Genomic DNA, 18,690 nt, shown 5'->3' on the forward strand with positions numbered 1-18,690 from the left:
ACCGGTGAAGATTACCCCCAGTAAAACAACATCGTGGGGTGGTGTTCACCACCAGTAAAAGCTTACTCTATTCCCCTATGCATTCATAAGATTTCAACTGCTTACTCTATTTCCCTATACATTCCAACAATATAAACACATTTTAGAAAATGGGTAATGTGATTGGTTTGGGTCCAAAAGAAGTTGGGTCATGCATCAATGGTAGGGGTGAGCGCGATGCGGTTATTAGTTAAAACCTCACCACTAACCGCAAATGCGGTTAATCCATTTTCAAAACCGCTTGGTGCGGTTATTTTTGCGGTGCGAGTTTCTTTTTTTTTTTTTTTTTTTTTTGCGGTTATTAACTGCATGTATTTGGTGAGGTTATTTTGTGTGTGTTTTAACCATAGTTTATAGGTCAAACGGTTTTAAGAGTTCAAACATATTACTTATAATGATAAACTAATATCTTAAAAACGTCAAATCAATAGTAATTAACAATAAATATCATAAAATTGTCTAATTTCATAATTTTTCAAAGTTAAACATAACAAAAAACCAACACTTTCGTCTTCTAGTATTTTATCCATCTTTCATCCATGAAACTTTTCTTATTTTTAATATATAATATATTAATTAAAAAAATTGTATATAATATATGCGGTGCGGTGCGGTTTTTGAAAACTAATAACCGCACCGCACCGCAAATTTGCGGTTTTTGGAAAACATAATGGTTTGATTTTAGATTTTTTTTTTATTTTGGTTCCTATGTACTTAAAATGACTTTTATGTTCTTATAATTTTTATTTTCAATTTTTTTAATTGTTATAATATTCAAATTATTAAAAATTAAAACTCATAATCGAAACACCCAACCCACACCTCTCTCTTTAGCACACACTACGATTCCATCTATCTCTCTTTTCATTAACCGAACGAAAACCACAACCAACAACAAAAATCACCGTCAACGCAACAATATTCGTCGAAAACCACCATCGGTGCTGCAATACTTGTCGGAAATCACCGCCAACTGAAAAACATAACTTTGTTTCTAAAGACTGTTGGCACAACCATTTATGTGGTTTCCTAGTTCATCCATGGAGGTCAATCCTTAACTTTGACGAATTTTAGACAACATTCATATCTCATTCAAATCTTATCCATAAACACCCACCCCACCTTCATCGGAGGAGCGTTTGAGTTGGTGTTTTCTTTTCTCCATTGGGTTAGATGAGAATCCGATTTTGTCCAATGATGGTGGGAGTTTGAGATCAAAGCGTAAAGGTTTACATGAAGATGAAGTGACCCCATAGAGGAGGAAAAGTTGCACTTGTTGTGGAAATCGTTGTCGTTGTGGGGTACCAACATTAGTTTTAATCGGTGGTGGGTGTAAGCTCGGACAACGTCTTCTAAGGAGTTAAACCAGGCATGCATGAGCTTTCTTCATTGGTCTCCGGTTGTTAAGCCACCACATCCTCTGGTATTGATTAGATCGGTTCTCCGATGGCTGCCTTCATTATGTTGCCTCATCACATGACCATTTTTTCTGGTGAATCAAGTAGGATCGGGGATATGAATAGAGAAAGAGAGTTGATTTTTTTGGGCTTTTCATGGTAGATCCGACATGTGGTGGTGGTCTGATGACGAACGGTGGGGGTCCAACAAGTGGTGTGTCCGGTAGCAATGGATAGAGAGAGAGAAGGAGAGAGAGAGAGAGAGAGAGAGGTGAAGTCAAAGTGTGAGAGGTGGGTGGCTTAGTAGGAGGTGGGGTGGGTGTGAATTTTTTTTAAATAAAGGTAGTAAAGGAATAATTAAAAGAAATTAAAAAGAATCAGTGAAGGGAATACGAGTCATTTTAGAATGAATATGGACCTAAACCACAAAAAAATGTAAACCATAAGGACCAAAACCACACAATGTATTCAAAACTAGACCACCAATGCACCACCAAAAAATTTGGAACCATAGTTTTTTGACAACCACATGTTTTGCAATTTGTCTAAAATTTATTAAAAAAATAAATTTGACAAATATGATATATTAAAATTTTACGAAAATAAATATGGTATTTAAAAATTAGGTTGAACACTTATGATATTTTCACATTTAAATAGACATACAAACATCTCCATAAACTCAATGCATCATATTTGGTAAAAAGTAAACAAAAACATATGCATCGGAAATAGTTTTCCATGGCAACGATATGTGCATTTTTTTGTTAGAAATAATGATAACCGGATAAAAAAAACTCATGCTATACTTGGTTTTTTTATGTATTATCAGCAGTTTAGTAAAATTTAGGTACTAGAAGCGACAACTCCACAATATTGTTGTGTTTTATAGAAAACAAAATTGTACAATGTGGAAAACAATTGACATTTAATAGATTACATGCCTCCTATAAATGATCTATGTCATAGCACTTTGAAAACAACATACAATGAACAACAAAACTAACATAAACCATAATACAATCGGAATCATGAGATTAGGGTTACATAACTTGGATTTATTGTAACAAACAAATCACTTTAATCCCATTGTAATGTTGGTCTTGGAAAACTTAGCACCAAAAGGATGTTGTTTCTAATGGCACACACCCAAACCCTATAACCAGAAGACAATAGGAGATAGGAGAGAGGAAATGGAATATTTTAAGCCAAATTATCCTTCTAAGAAGAGTATTCTCGAAAATCATAACCCTTGAGGTCCTACTATAGTGTGGATAAGACAAGGAAAAACCCTATATTTGAATAATAAATATTCAAATATATTCTATTCAAATACGGTATCCTTATCAGCTTTAGAAATATTCCATAAACCCTATATCACTCCTAAATTTCGTTCACCATTATATGGGTTCTAGAGTTTTCTTTCCTTACTCAATTATGAACAATTACAATTCAACCCTTAGACCTTTAATTAATTCCAATTAATCTAGAGTTGATTCCAGATTCATAGTTAATTAATTATAATTGATTTCTCATTAACTTATCAACCTTGTAAATTAACAAATCAATTGTCTATTTCCGATTAATATATTAATCATAATATATTAAAAAATCATTTATTACAATTTGTTAATCATATAATAAACTAATAAATGTATGTCCTTTCTCTTTCTCTTTCTCTCTCTCTCTCTCTCTCTCTCTCTCTCTCTCTCTCTCTCTCTCTCTTTCTCTAAATGTCATTTTAACTGACTTCTGGTTATGAGGGCAACCCAAAAAAGACTTTGTTTCTAACTACAAGAATATACCAATTTAGTTATTGGCTTGGACACCTTAATCCAACAGTATTCCACTTGGATAAGTCTATAACTACAATTGCAAGTATAAACCGTGAAGTAAACAACAAAGTGTGCTTTCCAAATCCATTGCCAAACTCTAATTCAAATCAAATGTTGGCTCTAAGATAAGTGATCAAATATTCCATCATTCTACAAGATATTGTATGGAAGCGATACATGGATTAAAATCAATCTCATAGTCCAAAATTTTGTTTCTCGATTTCCCGATTTTTGACGGCTAAATTCAGACTACTAATTGAAAACATCAATTTAGTTTAGGCTCCACTATAACATCTTGTTTCGAATCGTTCCTATTTTGGGATGGTGTTAGATGCATTTCATGCACCCATTTTGTAGTTTTACTCCATGAAATTGCATTGCATATAGGCTTAAACTCATGCTGGAGTCGGTCATTGTTATATTTTGTGAAACAAAGATGATTGAGCATGTTTTGTCACATACAATTTCATGAGAGTAAGACCATAATTTGTTCCATGAATTGACTTGATGATATTGAGAGAGAAGGGGTTGTGATCTTTGATTATATTGAGTTGCATTACGGAGTGGCTAAAGTCTTATTTCTACTGTTATATAATTTGATACTAAAGTCAAGTTGACTCAAGGCACGACAGATACATTCTCAACTATGGTACAAAAACAACGTTAATTGGGTTGGATCTTTTTCATGTTTGTTTTGATTTATTGCATTAAGTTTCAAAAGTTTTGATTTTGATTTTCTTTTCTTCTCTTTTATGTTATTTTCTCCGGTTTAAATTTTTCTTGAATCTTTCTTGAGGACAAGAAAGGTTCAAGCTTAGGGAGATTTGTTAGATGCATTTCATACACCCATTTTGTAGTTTTACTCCATGAAAGTGCATTGCATATAGGCTTAAACTCATGCATTTTGCATGTTTTTCGAGATTTTTCATGAGGCAATTTCATTCACACATTTTTGTGATATTTCAGGGACTTTTGGAGGTTGGATATTACTTGAGGAGATAAATAAGAGATTTGGATGAAGTTTCGGGACTTGTGGAGCATCGAGGAGGAAGATATCAAAGAAATGAAGATTTTGGCTTTTCAGAGGTTTACACGGTCGTGTAAATGTTTACACGGGCCATGTAAACGAAGTCTCTCGAGCATTGTACTTTGAAAGCCTGACCAATTTTCATAGTGTACTTTTTGCATTCACACGGCCGTGTAAACGTGGTCACGAGTTTAAAACATATTTTCTTCTTTCTAAAAAGGGGCAACCGGTTCTAGAAAAAAGGGGGGTCGATTTTGTGAGTTCTAGAGGCGATTTTGGGGAGCATTTTGAAGGAAATTGTTGCTTGAAAACACTTGGGAACATTTGATTTCATTTTGTAAGAACTTTAATTTCATTTTCTAGATTTGTGATCCTGTTCTAGTCATGAGTGGCTAGAACCCTAGATTCTCCAACTTTATGTCTTGACTTCTAGTTGTTATTTCAATCATATGACTTGATGTTTGCTTTCAATTTTCTATCTAGTGAATTTGATTTTGTTTCAATTGAAAGTTTGATTCTAATTGTGATTCTTATTGGCCATTTGAATTAGGGTTAGGTCATTCAAGTTATCTAGTTGCAAAATCCATAATTGTTTTGTGAATTGGACTAAGTAACAAACACTAAATTGATTTCCATTGAATGAATTTAGTGTAAATCTTATTCACATACTCTTACGCTCCAGAGCTTGTGAGGAATATTGAGTGTTGTTGGGAACATTCACATAAATCTTATTGCAACCTTTTGATTTCTATCTAAGAGCTTGTTTAGACTTAAATTAGAAGGTTAGGTTATTTTCAAAGAGCTTTTTTGAATTTGAAAACTTGGTGAATGGGGAGTGTTAGAGCTTGTTAACACTTTCAAGTACCAACTTAGGTGGAATTAAGTAGATATCATTTCATCCTTACAATCACATTGTTAAATTGTCTTGCATAGAGTTGGAGTTCTCACAAATCCTGAATTTGTTTCATTAAATTGATCATTTACTCATTGCTTTATTCTCTTGTTTAAATCATTGCATAACAACCCCCTATTTATGTGACCATTATTGTACCTTCCGCAAAAAGGTATTAACATTTGTTCTATGTCTCTGTGGATCGACCCTGCATACCTTGTATTACATTTTTAGTGCAAAGTAGTAGTGTTTTTGGAGTCATTTTGTACCCCTTTATTTGTTGGGTTTGACACACCTAACAAATTGGCGCCATGTTTATGTCAAGATTTTTTGAGCAGGTGCATCTCTATAAAAAAACATTAAAAAAAAAACAAAAAGTGTCGCTCATAAGTGAATACTCCTTACATTGAAGACCAATTTTATGAGCTAGCCCAGTTAGTTATGATGATTGGAAAGGATCAAAGTGTGCAACCCACACCCATTCCTCGCGATTTTTGCACTCAAAGTGGACATCATACCGATATGTCTCCATATTTACAAAGGGAATGGGAGGAAGTGCAAGAAAGGGGAAGCTACTATTGGTCAAACCAATGGAGTTATGATCAACCTCAAAGTGATCAATGGTGGGAAAACAAACAATGCCAAAACCCATACCAAGCTTGGGGAAATGGCCAATACCAACCAACTCCACATTTCCAGCAACAATATCCTCCACCTCCCCAATAAACTGAAACTTCGAGCATGTACTTGGAAGAAATTGTCAAAAGCATTGCCACTACTACCCAAATCTTCCAAGAAACAACCAAATCCAGCCTCAAAAGCTTGGAGCAACAAATTGCACAACTTACTCAATCTATGAGTATAATGGAAGCTCAAGGCAAATTACCATTGCAAACTGAAGAGGACACAATGGATATCGTTTCTACCGTTACCTTGAATGGTAGGAAATTTTTTGATGATCCAAGATTGCAATTTGAAGACAAGGAAGAAGAGGAAGAAGTAGAAGTGGAGAAGGATGCCAAGGAAGCTATAAAGGAGGTGTTGGAGGCTGATAAAAGAGAGGCTGAGTCACCCATTACCAATGAGAAGCTCTTTTCACTGGTAGACCAACCACAAGAGCCGGAAATGAAAAATCTAGCAAAAACTTCAAAGGACATGTATCTCAAGAAGGAAGATACCCAACCGGTCACCAACCCGACCACCCTATCAAAGAAAAGGGTCGGTTAGACGCTTGTCACACCCCCAAACCAGAACGACGGAAACGTTCGGGGGCGGAGGACGTCATGTACAGTATCATAACAATTGAATAATAAAGAAAGTACACACCACCATAATAAAAATATATTTGAAAAGTTTACATGATTGTATGTGTTACATGTTTGAATATCAAATACAATATGGTGGTCCAAAATATGTTACTAACGCCAACGCGTTAGTCTTCAAAAGTAGTTGCTACCTGGTTTAGCGTTTTCCTGAGAATACAAGTTATTTAAAAGAAAAAGTGTCAACAATAAAGTTGGTGAGTTCATAAGTAGTGTTTTGAGAAATGTATGTCATTCGAAAGTTCACGTTTGTTTTCCAGAAAATCAGATATTTTCTTATGAGTGTATAAAATGAGTGTGAATGATTGTTGTATAAATTATATGTATTTGAACTAGGAAAATCCTATATTTTCCTAAAAGTGAGGAGCAGTGTTAAATGTCCAAGACCGTAACTTGTAAGCAAATATGCCATGCTTAAGATAACGATGTATAGTCTTATTATAAAACAAAACTATAAGAAGCTTGTATTTGTATGTGAAAATAATTGTAATATCACTTTTCCCGTGAAAACATAACACCATAATAATTGCCTATCCAGTGAGTTTTCATAACCGTACTATGATGGATTTGCCTGTAGCGACGTTCTTCAGGCGTCGAAGCGTTATGATATTTGTCACTCCGCGGACTGTAGCTAGCAGTCAGGGTGAGGGATCATCAGTCCTGTATAGATCTATACACACTTATCACATTTTCCGGACAGAATACTCTGGTTATAAAACAGGACTTTCTAGCGGTACCTTAATAGGTATAATGAAGATGAATGACTCACAGATTCTCAATTAAGTCACGTATTCATGAAAATATGCTTTTGTCTAAAATGATTACCCTTTCTATAGTATGAACAAAGACATAATAATGAGTTGTACTTACTTTTAAAATACATAGTGTTATAGTTGAAATGGTTACCCTCGATTTGATGTAACATACATGTTTACAAATAAAACATATTTCTATTTATAAAACATGATGTATCTTAATAGAGTAAAGTTGCATTGTGAGATGTTTTGTATGTTAATAACTTCTTATTATAGTTATAGCAATAGCATGAAAAGTACAACAGTGAATTGTGTTTCACACGATTTTAGTCGTGTGTTTCCTTGTATCCCCCCCCCCCCCCTTAAAAGCATTTGAAAAGGTATTTAAAAACGTAGTGATATGGGTATACTCAATTGGTTGAAGTGGTAGTTTGAAGAAGGCAAGACTAAACTTGAGTAGAACTTCGACTGGAAGAAAGTTGAATTCTCGGGAATCTCAGGAATCTTGGGAGCGTCGAGACTTGCATCGTGAGCTAGCAGTAACACCGGGACTTTAAGGTAGCTTAGAGGGGCTAGAGAGACGTTTAAGGGCGAAGGAGTTGAGAGAGAAGCAACAAAACCCGGGGCCCTAGCCTCCTTTTTATAGTGTTGGGAGGCACCACGAACGCAGTGCGTTCCTCTAGGGAACGCATCGCGTTCCACCTGTGAGGTCAACGCTTACGTATTTTCCTCTGATGGACGATGGGATGGCTCTGGTCGAAGAACGCAGGGCGTTCCTTCTTGGACCAGCCTCAGATTTTGTGCCATGAACTTGTAAAATCCATAACTTTCGCGTACGAGCTCCGATTTCGACGTTCTTTATATCCACGCATAGGTCAGAAAATGCTCTACAACTCTCGTTTAGACTTCGTGGCTGATTCCGACTTTGTTTTTAATAGTATATTTTTAACGGACCGGGACCGGGAAAATCAGTTAAAAATCTATAACCTCTTCATCCGACATCCGTTTTCATCTGTCTTTTTACCATTGTCCTATTATTGACGAGATCTTCGATTCTCGTTTAGGTCGTGTCGGCTAGAAATCGCTCGATCTCTATTTCGAGTTTTTAGCTGTCTACCGCTATATTCGAAACTTCGAAAAAATCATAACTTCCTCACACGAAGTCAGATTTGGACGTTCTTTTTATGTATGTTTTCGGTTTAATGATATCTACAACTTTCATTTAGATACTCAAGGCTAAAAAGTATTTTATTTGAATTTCGTATTTTATGCTTAATCGTGTTTTATCGGTATTGTCGCGGATCTTCGGTTGGTCATAACTTCTTCGTTATAACTCAGATTTTAGTGTTCTTTATGTTTTTGGAACCCTTGTTACGATATCTACCACTTAGTATACTCAAACTGAGCTTTTGAACCTTTCATTTTTGACGCTATTTTTTTATTACATCACAAAAAGATTACAATATTTGACTTTTGGTCATTACATTGACCTGAAATAACGGGTTGTTACTACGCTTATGGGCATTAAGGGTCTAAGTCCAATATGGTTCCCACACAAAAAGAAAATCAAGTATAAGATAAGTGTTCCATTAAAGGAAGTGGCGAGAAGGTTGATGTATTTGAGAGCCCCACATACTTAGATTGATGCGTATTCAGGGGCCATGTTGAGCCAACGGCTTTAAAAAAGGGCGACTAACCGGGAGGCAACCCGGGAAAAATGAATCTCTGCCTCCAAAGGTCGAAGGCACCAATGTCGGCCCATTACGTGTTATGTGGTATGCTAGTTGTCTATGTGATACTTGCATGAAAGACCCCGGAGGGAGCCCGTGGAAATTAGATGTTAGACCACAGGGGGGAGCCATGACATACTAGATAAAGACAATGGGGGAGCCCATGGCATACTAGATAAAGATAATGGGGGGAGCCCATGGCAACTATATGTATGTGAATGATAATTTGTGGTTGTATGTTGTATGGTATTTCGGGGAACTCACCAAACTTTGTGCTTACGGTTTTCAGTTTATGTTTTTGGTACTCTGATTTTCAGTTGGAAGAAATCGGGATGATTACAGAGCACACACCACATGTTTCTGTATTTTGTGAATTACTCTGATTTGATGATGTTTTGCTAAATCTTGATTACCTTGGTTTTATGGGAAAGATTTGTAATAACGATTTATTAATCTAAAAACAAAAAATTTTATGGCATGATTTTCAGGACGTTACATCCGCCAAGTACTTCAGATGTCGGCATCAAATTATTAAGAGCGGGGGGGGGGGGGGAATATATCGCTTTTTCCTGTTAAGGTAAAAGGAAATAATTAATTTGACTATATAATGATACATTTTACCAACCAAATCATGCATGAAACTACTATTTATAACACCTAGTTACGAGATGCGTTTAGGTAAACCAATGCATGGATTTTATCGTCGTACAATTACTCGTGATAAAATCCATGAAGTAATATCTAAGCATGAGTTTATTCAATAATTAAAATCTCTATTTTCAAAGTACTCATGAATATCGTAACAATTCCAACTGCAATGTTTTAACCTCAATCGGCAATCTACAATCAATTTATGAAAATCTTAATTCACTACTTAATTCCAAAAGTATAACCGACTGTGGAATTTTGAATAATATTAAAATTACTCAGTGAAGTATACATGCAAAGTGAAACATAATAAGAAATTAATTAACTATGGTTTCAAACTTACTGAATATTAACAAATCCTATTATTTAATCACCATAGTGATTACGAATTTATTCATTCTATAATGTTTCGAGTAATTAACTAACCACTTGAATTAGATAACATCAGTCATGCCTATGTTACGAACATGCTTACTATGTCTCTCTATGGTCCTTCATCTGTAAACACATCCACTCGACACTATTCCAATGGCGCACATTTCACAAATCTAAATTCTTTTTTTTTTTATCTAAGATGTAATTGAATTCCATCTTTACATGTATTGACATCCTGTGATGTCGAGGCTCTAAAGTCACAAAGACTGAACCAAGTTTCAAATTCAATATACACTCACTGAACACCTCTCTTGTATTAAAGGTTCCAACTCAAATGTAGATTTTGCAAACTTCTCCTATTATGGAAAACATTTCTATATTCCCATATGACCAATATTATGATAAAAAATCATCCCAATCCAGAAGGCGTCACTATGGTCCTTTACAAATAATGTCGTACTTCTAACTGTCCACAAACAACCAATTCTTTGGTAAACCTTATAACGTTCTTAACACTTTGTTTAACAACTTTAGTAACATAAGTTGAAAGATCTAATATGCTCAAGAAAAATATTATAATGATATTGCTAATTAACATATGATACTAAGGGCTACACTAACAACAACTTGATACAATTGATTATTTAATAGAATTTGATTTTAATAAATATTCATAAACTCTTATAATAAACTGGGAAAATATTTATTTCATGGAAATAATTATATCACAATACAAGTAACACATTATTTCATAAAGTATGAATTAATAAGTCATGCACAATTTTTTGGACTAGTTAAATACTTTTTGTCTTTTACCTAAAGACAAATTTTATATTTTATAAAACTTAGGTTTATAACATTTAAACTCTTTCTCTATTCTTTTAGTTAAAACGGTGGCTTCTTACTAGGGTAAGAAAGTCATAGTCTTTTGATTAAAATAAGAAAAAGAATGCATGAGTTGTAAAGCATGGGAGACAAGTAGACTTATGTTCATGGAAAGCTTAATAAGTTAAGGAGTTTCATAAACTGAACAACTTAAAATAAAAAGACACCCACTAATCATAAATGTGAACTATGAAATATGAACACAACTATAAAAATAATTAACTCTCTTAGGCATTTCACCAAACACTTGTAAAACGTCGTCAAATATAACTTGGTAGCCCTTTTATAATTCAAAGTTTCACACGAAATCTTCTTGCATATAAACCGATATAAAAACAACTAGTGTTATTAGATTAATATTATTAATATGATGAAAATCTAGTTACAACTCACAATTTTGATTTTGAAGCTAAAAATAAAAATCGGAGTAAATGAAAGACACAATAATTTGAATCATGTTTTTCAAGCAACAATTGCATCAAATCATATTGAACATCATTACGAAGGAACATGATTTTCAGAAAAAACACAAAAAGTTCATCAATTAAATAGCTAGTTGAGAAGTCAAATTAAAAAAAAAAACATAACATATGTTAGCAGTTAAGGTTCTTACTGTAATCAATCACATTGAATTAGAACTGCAAATTGTTAGAATAGAAAATTGGTTGTTGTATGTTTGAATACATAACTCAGTTGGAGGCGAAAAATAAGATGGTGATTCTGGATTGGTGTTCAACATAGTCCAATGACACAATAATTTTTCCCAACCCATTTAGATTATATATATTTTGTGACAAAACTACCCTTAATGAAGTCGATTGGTCGAGAACTATCCTCGTAGTCCTCACCGAAATTGGAGTCATCATCGGATCTGAACCTTATACACACACACAGACACATATACACACAACACCTATCTATATGTATTTATACATTTCGTTTAAGACATATTTTGTCATATAAATATTATATATGCAAAAAAAACATCTTTTTATATAAACCATATAAATAAGTATTTTCATAATTTATTGTATATATTGCTTTATATAAAATATATATGTATTTATACTTATTGAATACATATTTAAATATATATAAATAAATTTTAGTATGTACAAAAAAAATTTACTAAAGATATAATACACATGTAAATATATTGTAATATGTTTTTTACAAATTGAATTACGTTTTAAATATTCATTATGAAGATGCGATGTTATAGTCTTTGGTGATTGTTGTAATTTCCAAAATCGTTTGAAATTTATTCCTATGGCATATTACCACTGAAATCATCAATTCCAACCACAAGCTTCACAAGAAAGTATGGAATTACATCTTACACTAACTTATGAATCAACAACTACAAACAAATAGCTTAAATTACAATAATTTGAATTTATTACTGTATACACAATCAATTGTACAAGTTATAGAGGCCTTGTACAACTCATTAACGAGATTAAATCTTGCTTTGTCCAATTCTCATTAGAATTTGAATTTGATAAATTAGTGATTAGAGTTTTGAAGGGCATCAAATTCATAATGATGCTTAAAATCCATTAATTTTAAAGAGTCTTGTGTTTGTTTTATGATAACTAAAATTTAAACATGAATTTTATTAAGCATGTAGGGACGTATAATCCACATCAGGTTCATCATGGGTTCCTAGTAAAAATCATAACCAATTATATATTTTTTTTAGTTTTTTTTTTGAACAACAGGTTAACTGGTTAGGTGTTAGTGTTAATATTCTAATTCCTTTTAGCACCAAGGATCGGACCATGACATCCCCATTCTCGTAAATTAAGAGACTATGGTGCCGTTTGTTTTTTCGAAGCGAAAATGCATGAAGTCTGCGGACCACCTCTGCAACCCTTTGTAGTAGAAGAGGGAACCAAACGGCTGCAACATGTAATAAAAAGTTTGTTTGTTTTTTAACCTCTGCAGATTGCTGCAATAAGTTAAAGTAAGGTATGAGAAAGTTTGAAGTAGAGTCAAATGTTGTGTCACGCAACACACTTACAATTGTTTTTAAGACAAAAGTCTTTTGAAAAACAAACAGCTGCGAATGACCAAGTGGTGCGCGACGCAATAATAAATAGTCAGAAGTGGTTTTTTAGAAAAAACAAACAACACCTATGCCTCTACGAATTGAGCTATTTCCAATTGACAATTTTTTCCTTTAATACTAATGTGTTATCAATAAAAAGAAAAGTTTTAGATATATGTAAGGAGTCAACGGGCAACAAGTTGTGCCGTTAATCATTTTTCGATGTCGAAACTAATTCTTTTAAAAATCACATTCATAAATATTGAGATCATAAAATTACTATACATGAACAATTGGACTCTATTGAAAAGTTCCATAACATTTTACCATACTTTTTTTTTCTTCATGAAACTACATGCCTCATGTCCTAAAGTCCACAAAAAGGAAACCTTGTTATATAATAAAACCACATAATATGATTTGTTTGTTTGGTATTTAATGACTTAAAAGACATATTTTATTATTGGACATTTTTACATTTTTCTTTTTGAAAAATGCAAAGATTTTGCTTAAATACAAGCAACAAATTTGTTAATTATTAGAGATGAAAAATGCCGATTAAGAATAGTGAAGGGGCCATTTATGTAACTCATTCCAATCTTAGAATCAAATAGGGCTTCGTCTACACAGGGCATCAACTATATAAACGTAGAGTTAGGGTTTTTGCTAGTGTTACCGAGCTACCGTCGCCGCGCAGCCATCTTTGATTCCTCAGGTTCTCCCTCTCGCTCTCTCTCCCTCTATTTGAATGCTTGAACTATTACTGCGTGTTTATGAACATCTCTTAAAATCAACACATGTTTTTTTTCTATCACCGATGTTTTCGTTCGATTGTTCGTAAGGATTTGATTTCAGGTGAAATCCGATCTATATTTCGTCTCTTCTGATTATATAGACTGCCAGAATGCTCAGTTACTGGAAATTATCTTGCAATCCGTTGATTTTATGAATTGCACTTATCACGAATCCGTATCTGTTTTCATATGGAACACACTTCAATTGATCACATACTGTCAAAACGTTGTCGGCTCTGTCTCGAGCTTATTTACTACTCAAAAATGATTTTTTATTCGTTTATAGGAGATAGGTGCATTCATCCGTAAAGATTCAATCGAGTTTTGAGCATTTGATTCGTTTGTGCATCAAACATTGAAAATTTTAATCACTTATAGATGGATCTTCAATGAATAACGATCTGATTATCATATTCATCCACTTTGTCTATATATTGTTTAATTTCTGATTTAAAGGTGGACGAAGGCAAAGATGTCGCACAGGAAGTTTGAGCATCCCAGACACGGTTCCCTTGGGTTTCTTCCCAGGAAGCGTGCTGCTCGCCACAGAGGCAAAGGTATAGTTCGTTTCTTAGTTTGCATTAATCAATCTATCCTTATTTTGTTTCTGATTGGAGTTCATCTCTGCATTTTTAATCTAGCGTTTTCTTTTTTAAACAAAATCCTTACTCTTAAAAACTTTCATTAATTGATGAAGAAACTAACATTACTCTTTCACAAGTGATGTAAAAATGGAGACTAGACCTTCAAAAATTTCCACCACTCTCACATACACTCTAAGAGCACATTGATCTTTCTAGTAGTTTTGGTTAAATTTGAGTTGTATTTTTTCATTCTCTTTTCATTTGTAATTATCAACTAAACCATGGTTGATTTGATTTATGCAGTGAAAGCTTTCCCCAAGGATGACCCAACCAAACCTTGCAAGCTTACAGCTTTCTTGGGTTACAAAGCTGGCATGACCCACATTGTCAGAGATGTTGAGAAGCCTGGATCCAGTAATCCATTTTTCCTCAAATTCCATCATCAAATTAATTAATTTCTCTTTCCAGTATACTAATCTTGACTTCATTATTTCTTCAGAGCTCCACAAGAAAGAGACATGTGAAGCAGTGACAATCATCGAGACACCTCCCATGGTGGTTGTTGGAGTTGTTGCCTATGTCAAAACCCCCCGTGGCCTCCGTTCTTTGAACACTGTTTGGGCACAACATCTCAGTGAAGACATCAAAAGAAGGTTCTACAAGAACTGGTGCAAATCCAAGAAGAAAGCATTCGCCAAATACTCCAAGAAGTTCGAATCCGACGAGGGCAAAAAAGACATTCAATCCCAGTTGGAAAAAATGAAAAAATACGGAACTGTCATTCGTGTCCTAGCTCACACCCAGGTAAAAAAAATTAATTTCCATTTCACCCTTTATGTAATTTACTCTTTTATATCTAAATCTGACTCATTTTGTGTTTTCAGATAAGGAAAATGAAGGGATTGAAGCAGAAGAAAGCACATTTGATGGAGATTCAAGTGAATGGAGGAACAATTGCTCAAAAAGTTGATTTTGCTTATGGGTTTTTTGAGAAACAGATTCCAATTGATGCTGTTTTCCAGAAAGATGAAATGATTGACATTATTGGTGTGACAAAGGGTAAAGGTTATGAAGGTGTGGTGACACGTTGGGGTGTGACTAGGCTGCCACGTAAGACCCACAGAGGTCTACGTAAGGTGGCGTGTATCGGAGCGTGGCACCCTGCCAGAGTGTCATTCACTGTTGCAAGAGCTGGTCAGAATGGGTATCATCACAGGACTGAAATGAATAAGAAGATTTACAAGTTGGGAAAGACTGGACTCGAGTCTCACACTGCACTCACTGAGTTTGACAGGTTAGTGACTCACCGAGTCAGAAACTCAAAGAATCTTTTTGTAAATAAAATTACCTTTTTAATGAGTTATTGGTGTGTTGTTATGTGTAGGACTGAGAAGGATATAACACCAATGGGTGGGTTTCCTCATTATGGTGTGGTGAAGGATGATTATTTGTTGATTAAAGGGTGTTGTGTGGGGCCCAAGAAGAGGGTGGTGACTTTGAGACAGTCGTTGCTTGCTCAGACGTCCAGGCTGGCGCTTGAGGAGATTAAGCTCAAGTTTATTGACACGTCATCCAAATTTGGGCATGGTCGTTTCCAGACTACACAGGAGAAGCTTAAGTTCTACAATCGCATGAAGGCTTGAAGAATTTTGGGGTTTTGAAATATGATGATCATGAAATGTTGGTTTCTTTTGTTTTCTGGTTATGTTTTGAATTCTGAAAAGAAAGACCAGTTTTGGTTTGAGTTTTGTTTACTTGAGACGTTTGAATTTGTAAACGTTTTTTTGGTTAATTTCAGGATATTTATTTTACAATTCAGGTGTTTATTGTTTGGTATATTCACTATTAATGCTTGCGAAATCGTTTTATGATGGTTCTCACACAATTTAAAAAACAAATCTGCCATTTTTCTTGACGAAAATGCACTTAAAAAAATCTTGATATCATAATAAGTTTATTGGACGAAAATTTAGATGTAGTTAGGTGGTCATTGGTAGGTTGAATCCTATATGGATATGTATATACGGACTCTCAACCTTCATGAACAAGTTGTATTAATGAGGTTCTATATGGTTGAGGTACATGTATGGATGTTGATGTACATGATGGAAGTACATGTATATGGGGAAGTTTAGTAGGATCAGTTATGTGAACCATTTTTCGTTATACAAAAATGAATATTTTTAGAAGAGCTTATGAGATAATTTTAAAATGGTTTTTCTAAATTAGAAGAACAAGGATCTTATAATAATGATATAGATCAAGGGATATTTGATATATTTTTTATTGGATCTCATTGAGTTTGATATGTTTATAATATTCAAACTATTTAATACCATTTGAACCAGTCCTATAACATTTGATGTGTGTAATTAAATAAACAATTATAAAAAAACCCAAAGATTAATTGCTTACATTTATATGTATTAACTTTTCAGGTTCAAACTCTAATAATAAAGGAAAAGACCACAAGGAAAAAGACTGATACAAAACCGGTCCTAAAAAAATTGGATAGTTTCAAGACTGACACGAGATCAGACCAAGAGCGACCCATGGCCATTCTCAAAAAATGCTAGAACCTAAAATTTGTAAACATACATTTTTATATTGATTACATATTTTTTAATCATATTACCATTTTTTTTCCTTTTCTTGTTTTATTAAATTTTAATGTATTATTTTTAATAAATCTTAATCTATGAGGAGTGTATGAACGAGCTAAAAAACGGGAATAGACAGTATTTATTTCAGTAAGACCACGTGCCAAAATATATGTAAGAGGCTTTTGGAACAAACCGATAGAGATTTGGACAGAAATCAAATAAAAAACAAATGGGACATTATGCGAAAAGAGTTCAAGTATTATGACCGTTTAACAAGACTAGAAACGGAAATTTCAATTGATCACGTGAGAAATATAATCTCAGCATTAAAGGAGTGGTGGGATGAGAAGACAAAGGTAATAGTTATAAAATTTATCTAGCACTTTATTATTTGTATTGTGTTTTTCCTGACATTCTCATTTTGTACATAAGAGAAAATAAAGAGTATGCTAAGTTTAATGATAAGAATTTGGAGGTATATGAGACATATTACGAGGCTTTATTTCGGGATAACGTAGCTGTTAGAGGCAAGGCTAAGCTACCTTGTGAATTTGGCGACAATAGCACTCTAGATGATGTGCAATTTGTGGATATTACGGATGGAAAAGAAGCTAGTGACGAAGTCCTCTTATTTGATGATGTTGATCCTTTTCTCACATATAGTAGTTCTAGTAAGAAAAGGAAGGGAAAGAAGTTAACTCCCAGGCATGAAAGGAAAAAGTATGGTAAGCTCGTCATATGAACAGAATCTGGACACTGTTTTTGATGTTTTGTTAACAAGGAGCACTCAGACCTCAAGACAAACCACACACTCACCAACAACAGAAGAATGTATGACAATTGTGTCTACTTTCCCGGGTTTTGAAGAAGGCTCAATAGGATATTTGGAAGCGTTAGAGGTCTTTCTAAAGAAGTCAGCTCGTCAGAATTTTATGGTTCCAAAGACTGATGAAACAAAGATGGAGTTTCTCAAAAAGTTTATATGGAAAGCGAAGTAGTTGAAGATATAATCTACTTTTATGTCTTGTGTTAGACTTATCCTTTTATCTATCAGGTTGATTTTAAGCGATTGTCATGTGTTAGACTTATCCTTTTATCTATTAAGTTGACTTAAAAATGTTGTTTTTTTGTTTGTTTTAATGCATTTCCGTTTTATGTTTGTTTTGTGGTCAATTTTGCCATTGTCCCATGATTTTGCCCTTGTTTCATTTTCCATGATTTTATCTATTAGGCGGTAAATTTCCATCTTACCCTTGTTGCCTTTTCCTTTATTTACTAACAAATTATTTCATGTTAGTGTTGACTCATGTCCAGTGACTGTGAAAGTGACGACTCATATGACAATGATGACTTATGTGATGAAACTAAAGAAAATGAAGAGATTCAAACGCTTCTTTTATGTGGGCTTGCTGTCAATGGGTTACTATTGATTCATAAATTGAAAAACGAACGTAGACGTCGCCGTTCATCTTCAAGCACATGAAGCATGCTTATCAATGAAATACTTAACGATCATGAGAGACGATGTTATGAACTTTTCAAATTACAAGTCCCGGTTTTCAACATGTTATGTAGGGATCTTGATGCACATTATGGGTTGAAGAAATCACATCGTGTATCTATTCAAGAGTCCCTTGGTATTTTCTTGTTGTACTTAGCGCATGGATGTGGAAATCAGTTATTTCAAAAGTTCTTTAACCATTATGGGGAAACAATCCATAGGCATTTTCATAAAGTCTTCGATGTTGTGGTTA

The 18,690-nt window shown here is 34.0% G+C and overlaps 1 protein-coding gene across 1 annotated transcript; it reads left to right on the forward strand.

Annotated features, from left to right (window-relative positions):
- The first annotated feature begins 13,560 nt into the window (after positions 1-13,560).
- Positions 13,561-16,147, forward strand: RP1 (ribosomal protein 1). Its single transcript, XM_079018750.1, has 6 exons — positions 13,561-13,670; positions 14,206-14,306; positions 14,637-14,747; positions 14,833-15,137; positions 15,218-15,627; positions 15,718-16,147. The coding sequence occupies exons 2-6, from the start codon at positions 14,222-14,224 to the stop codon at positions 15,974-15,976; spliced, it is 1,170 nt and encodes a 389-aa protein (XP_078874876.1). The 5' UTR covers positions 13,561-13,670; positions 14,206-14,221; the 3' UTR covers positions 15,977-16,147.
- The last annotated feature ends 2,543 nt before the right edge of the window (positions 16,148-18,690 follow it).

The sequence above is a fragment of the Lactuca serriola genome, chromosome 9, assembly GCF_051521515.1.
Source record: "Lactuca serriola cultivar US96UC23 chromosome 9, Lser_US96UC23_V15, whole genome shotgun sequence".
In the NCBI taxonomy this organism is placed as follows: domain Eukaryota; kingdom Viridiplantae; phylum Streptophyta; class Magnoliopsida; order Asterales; family Asteraceae; genus Lactuca; species Lactuca serriola.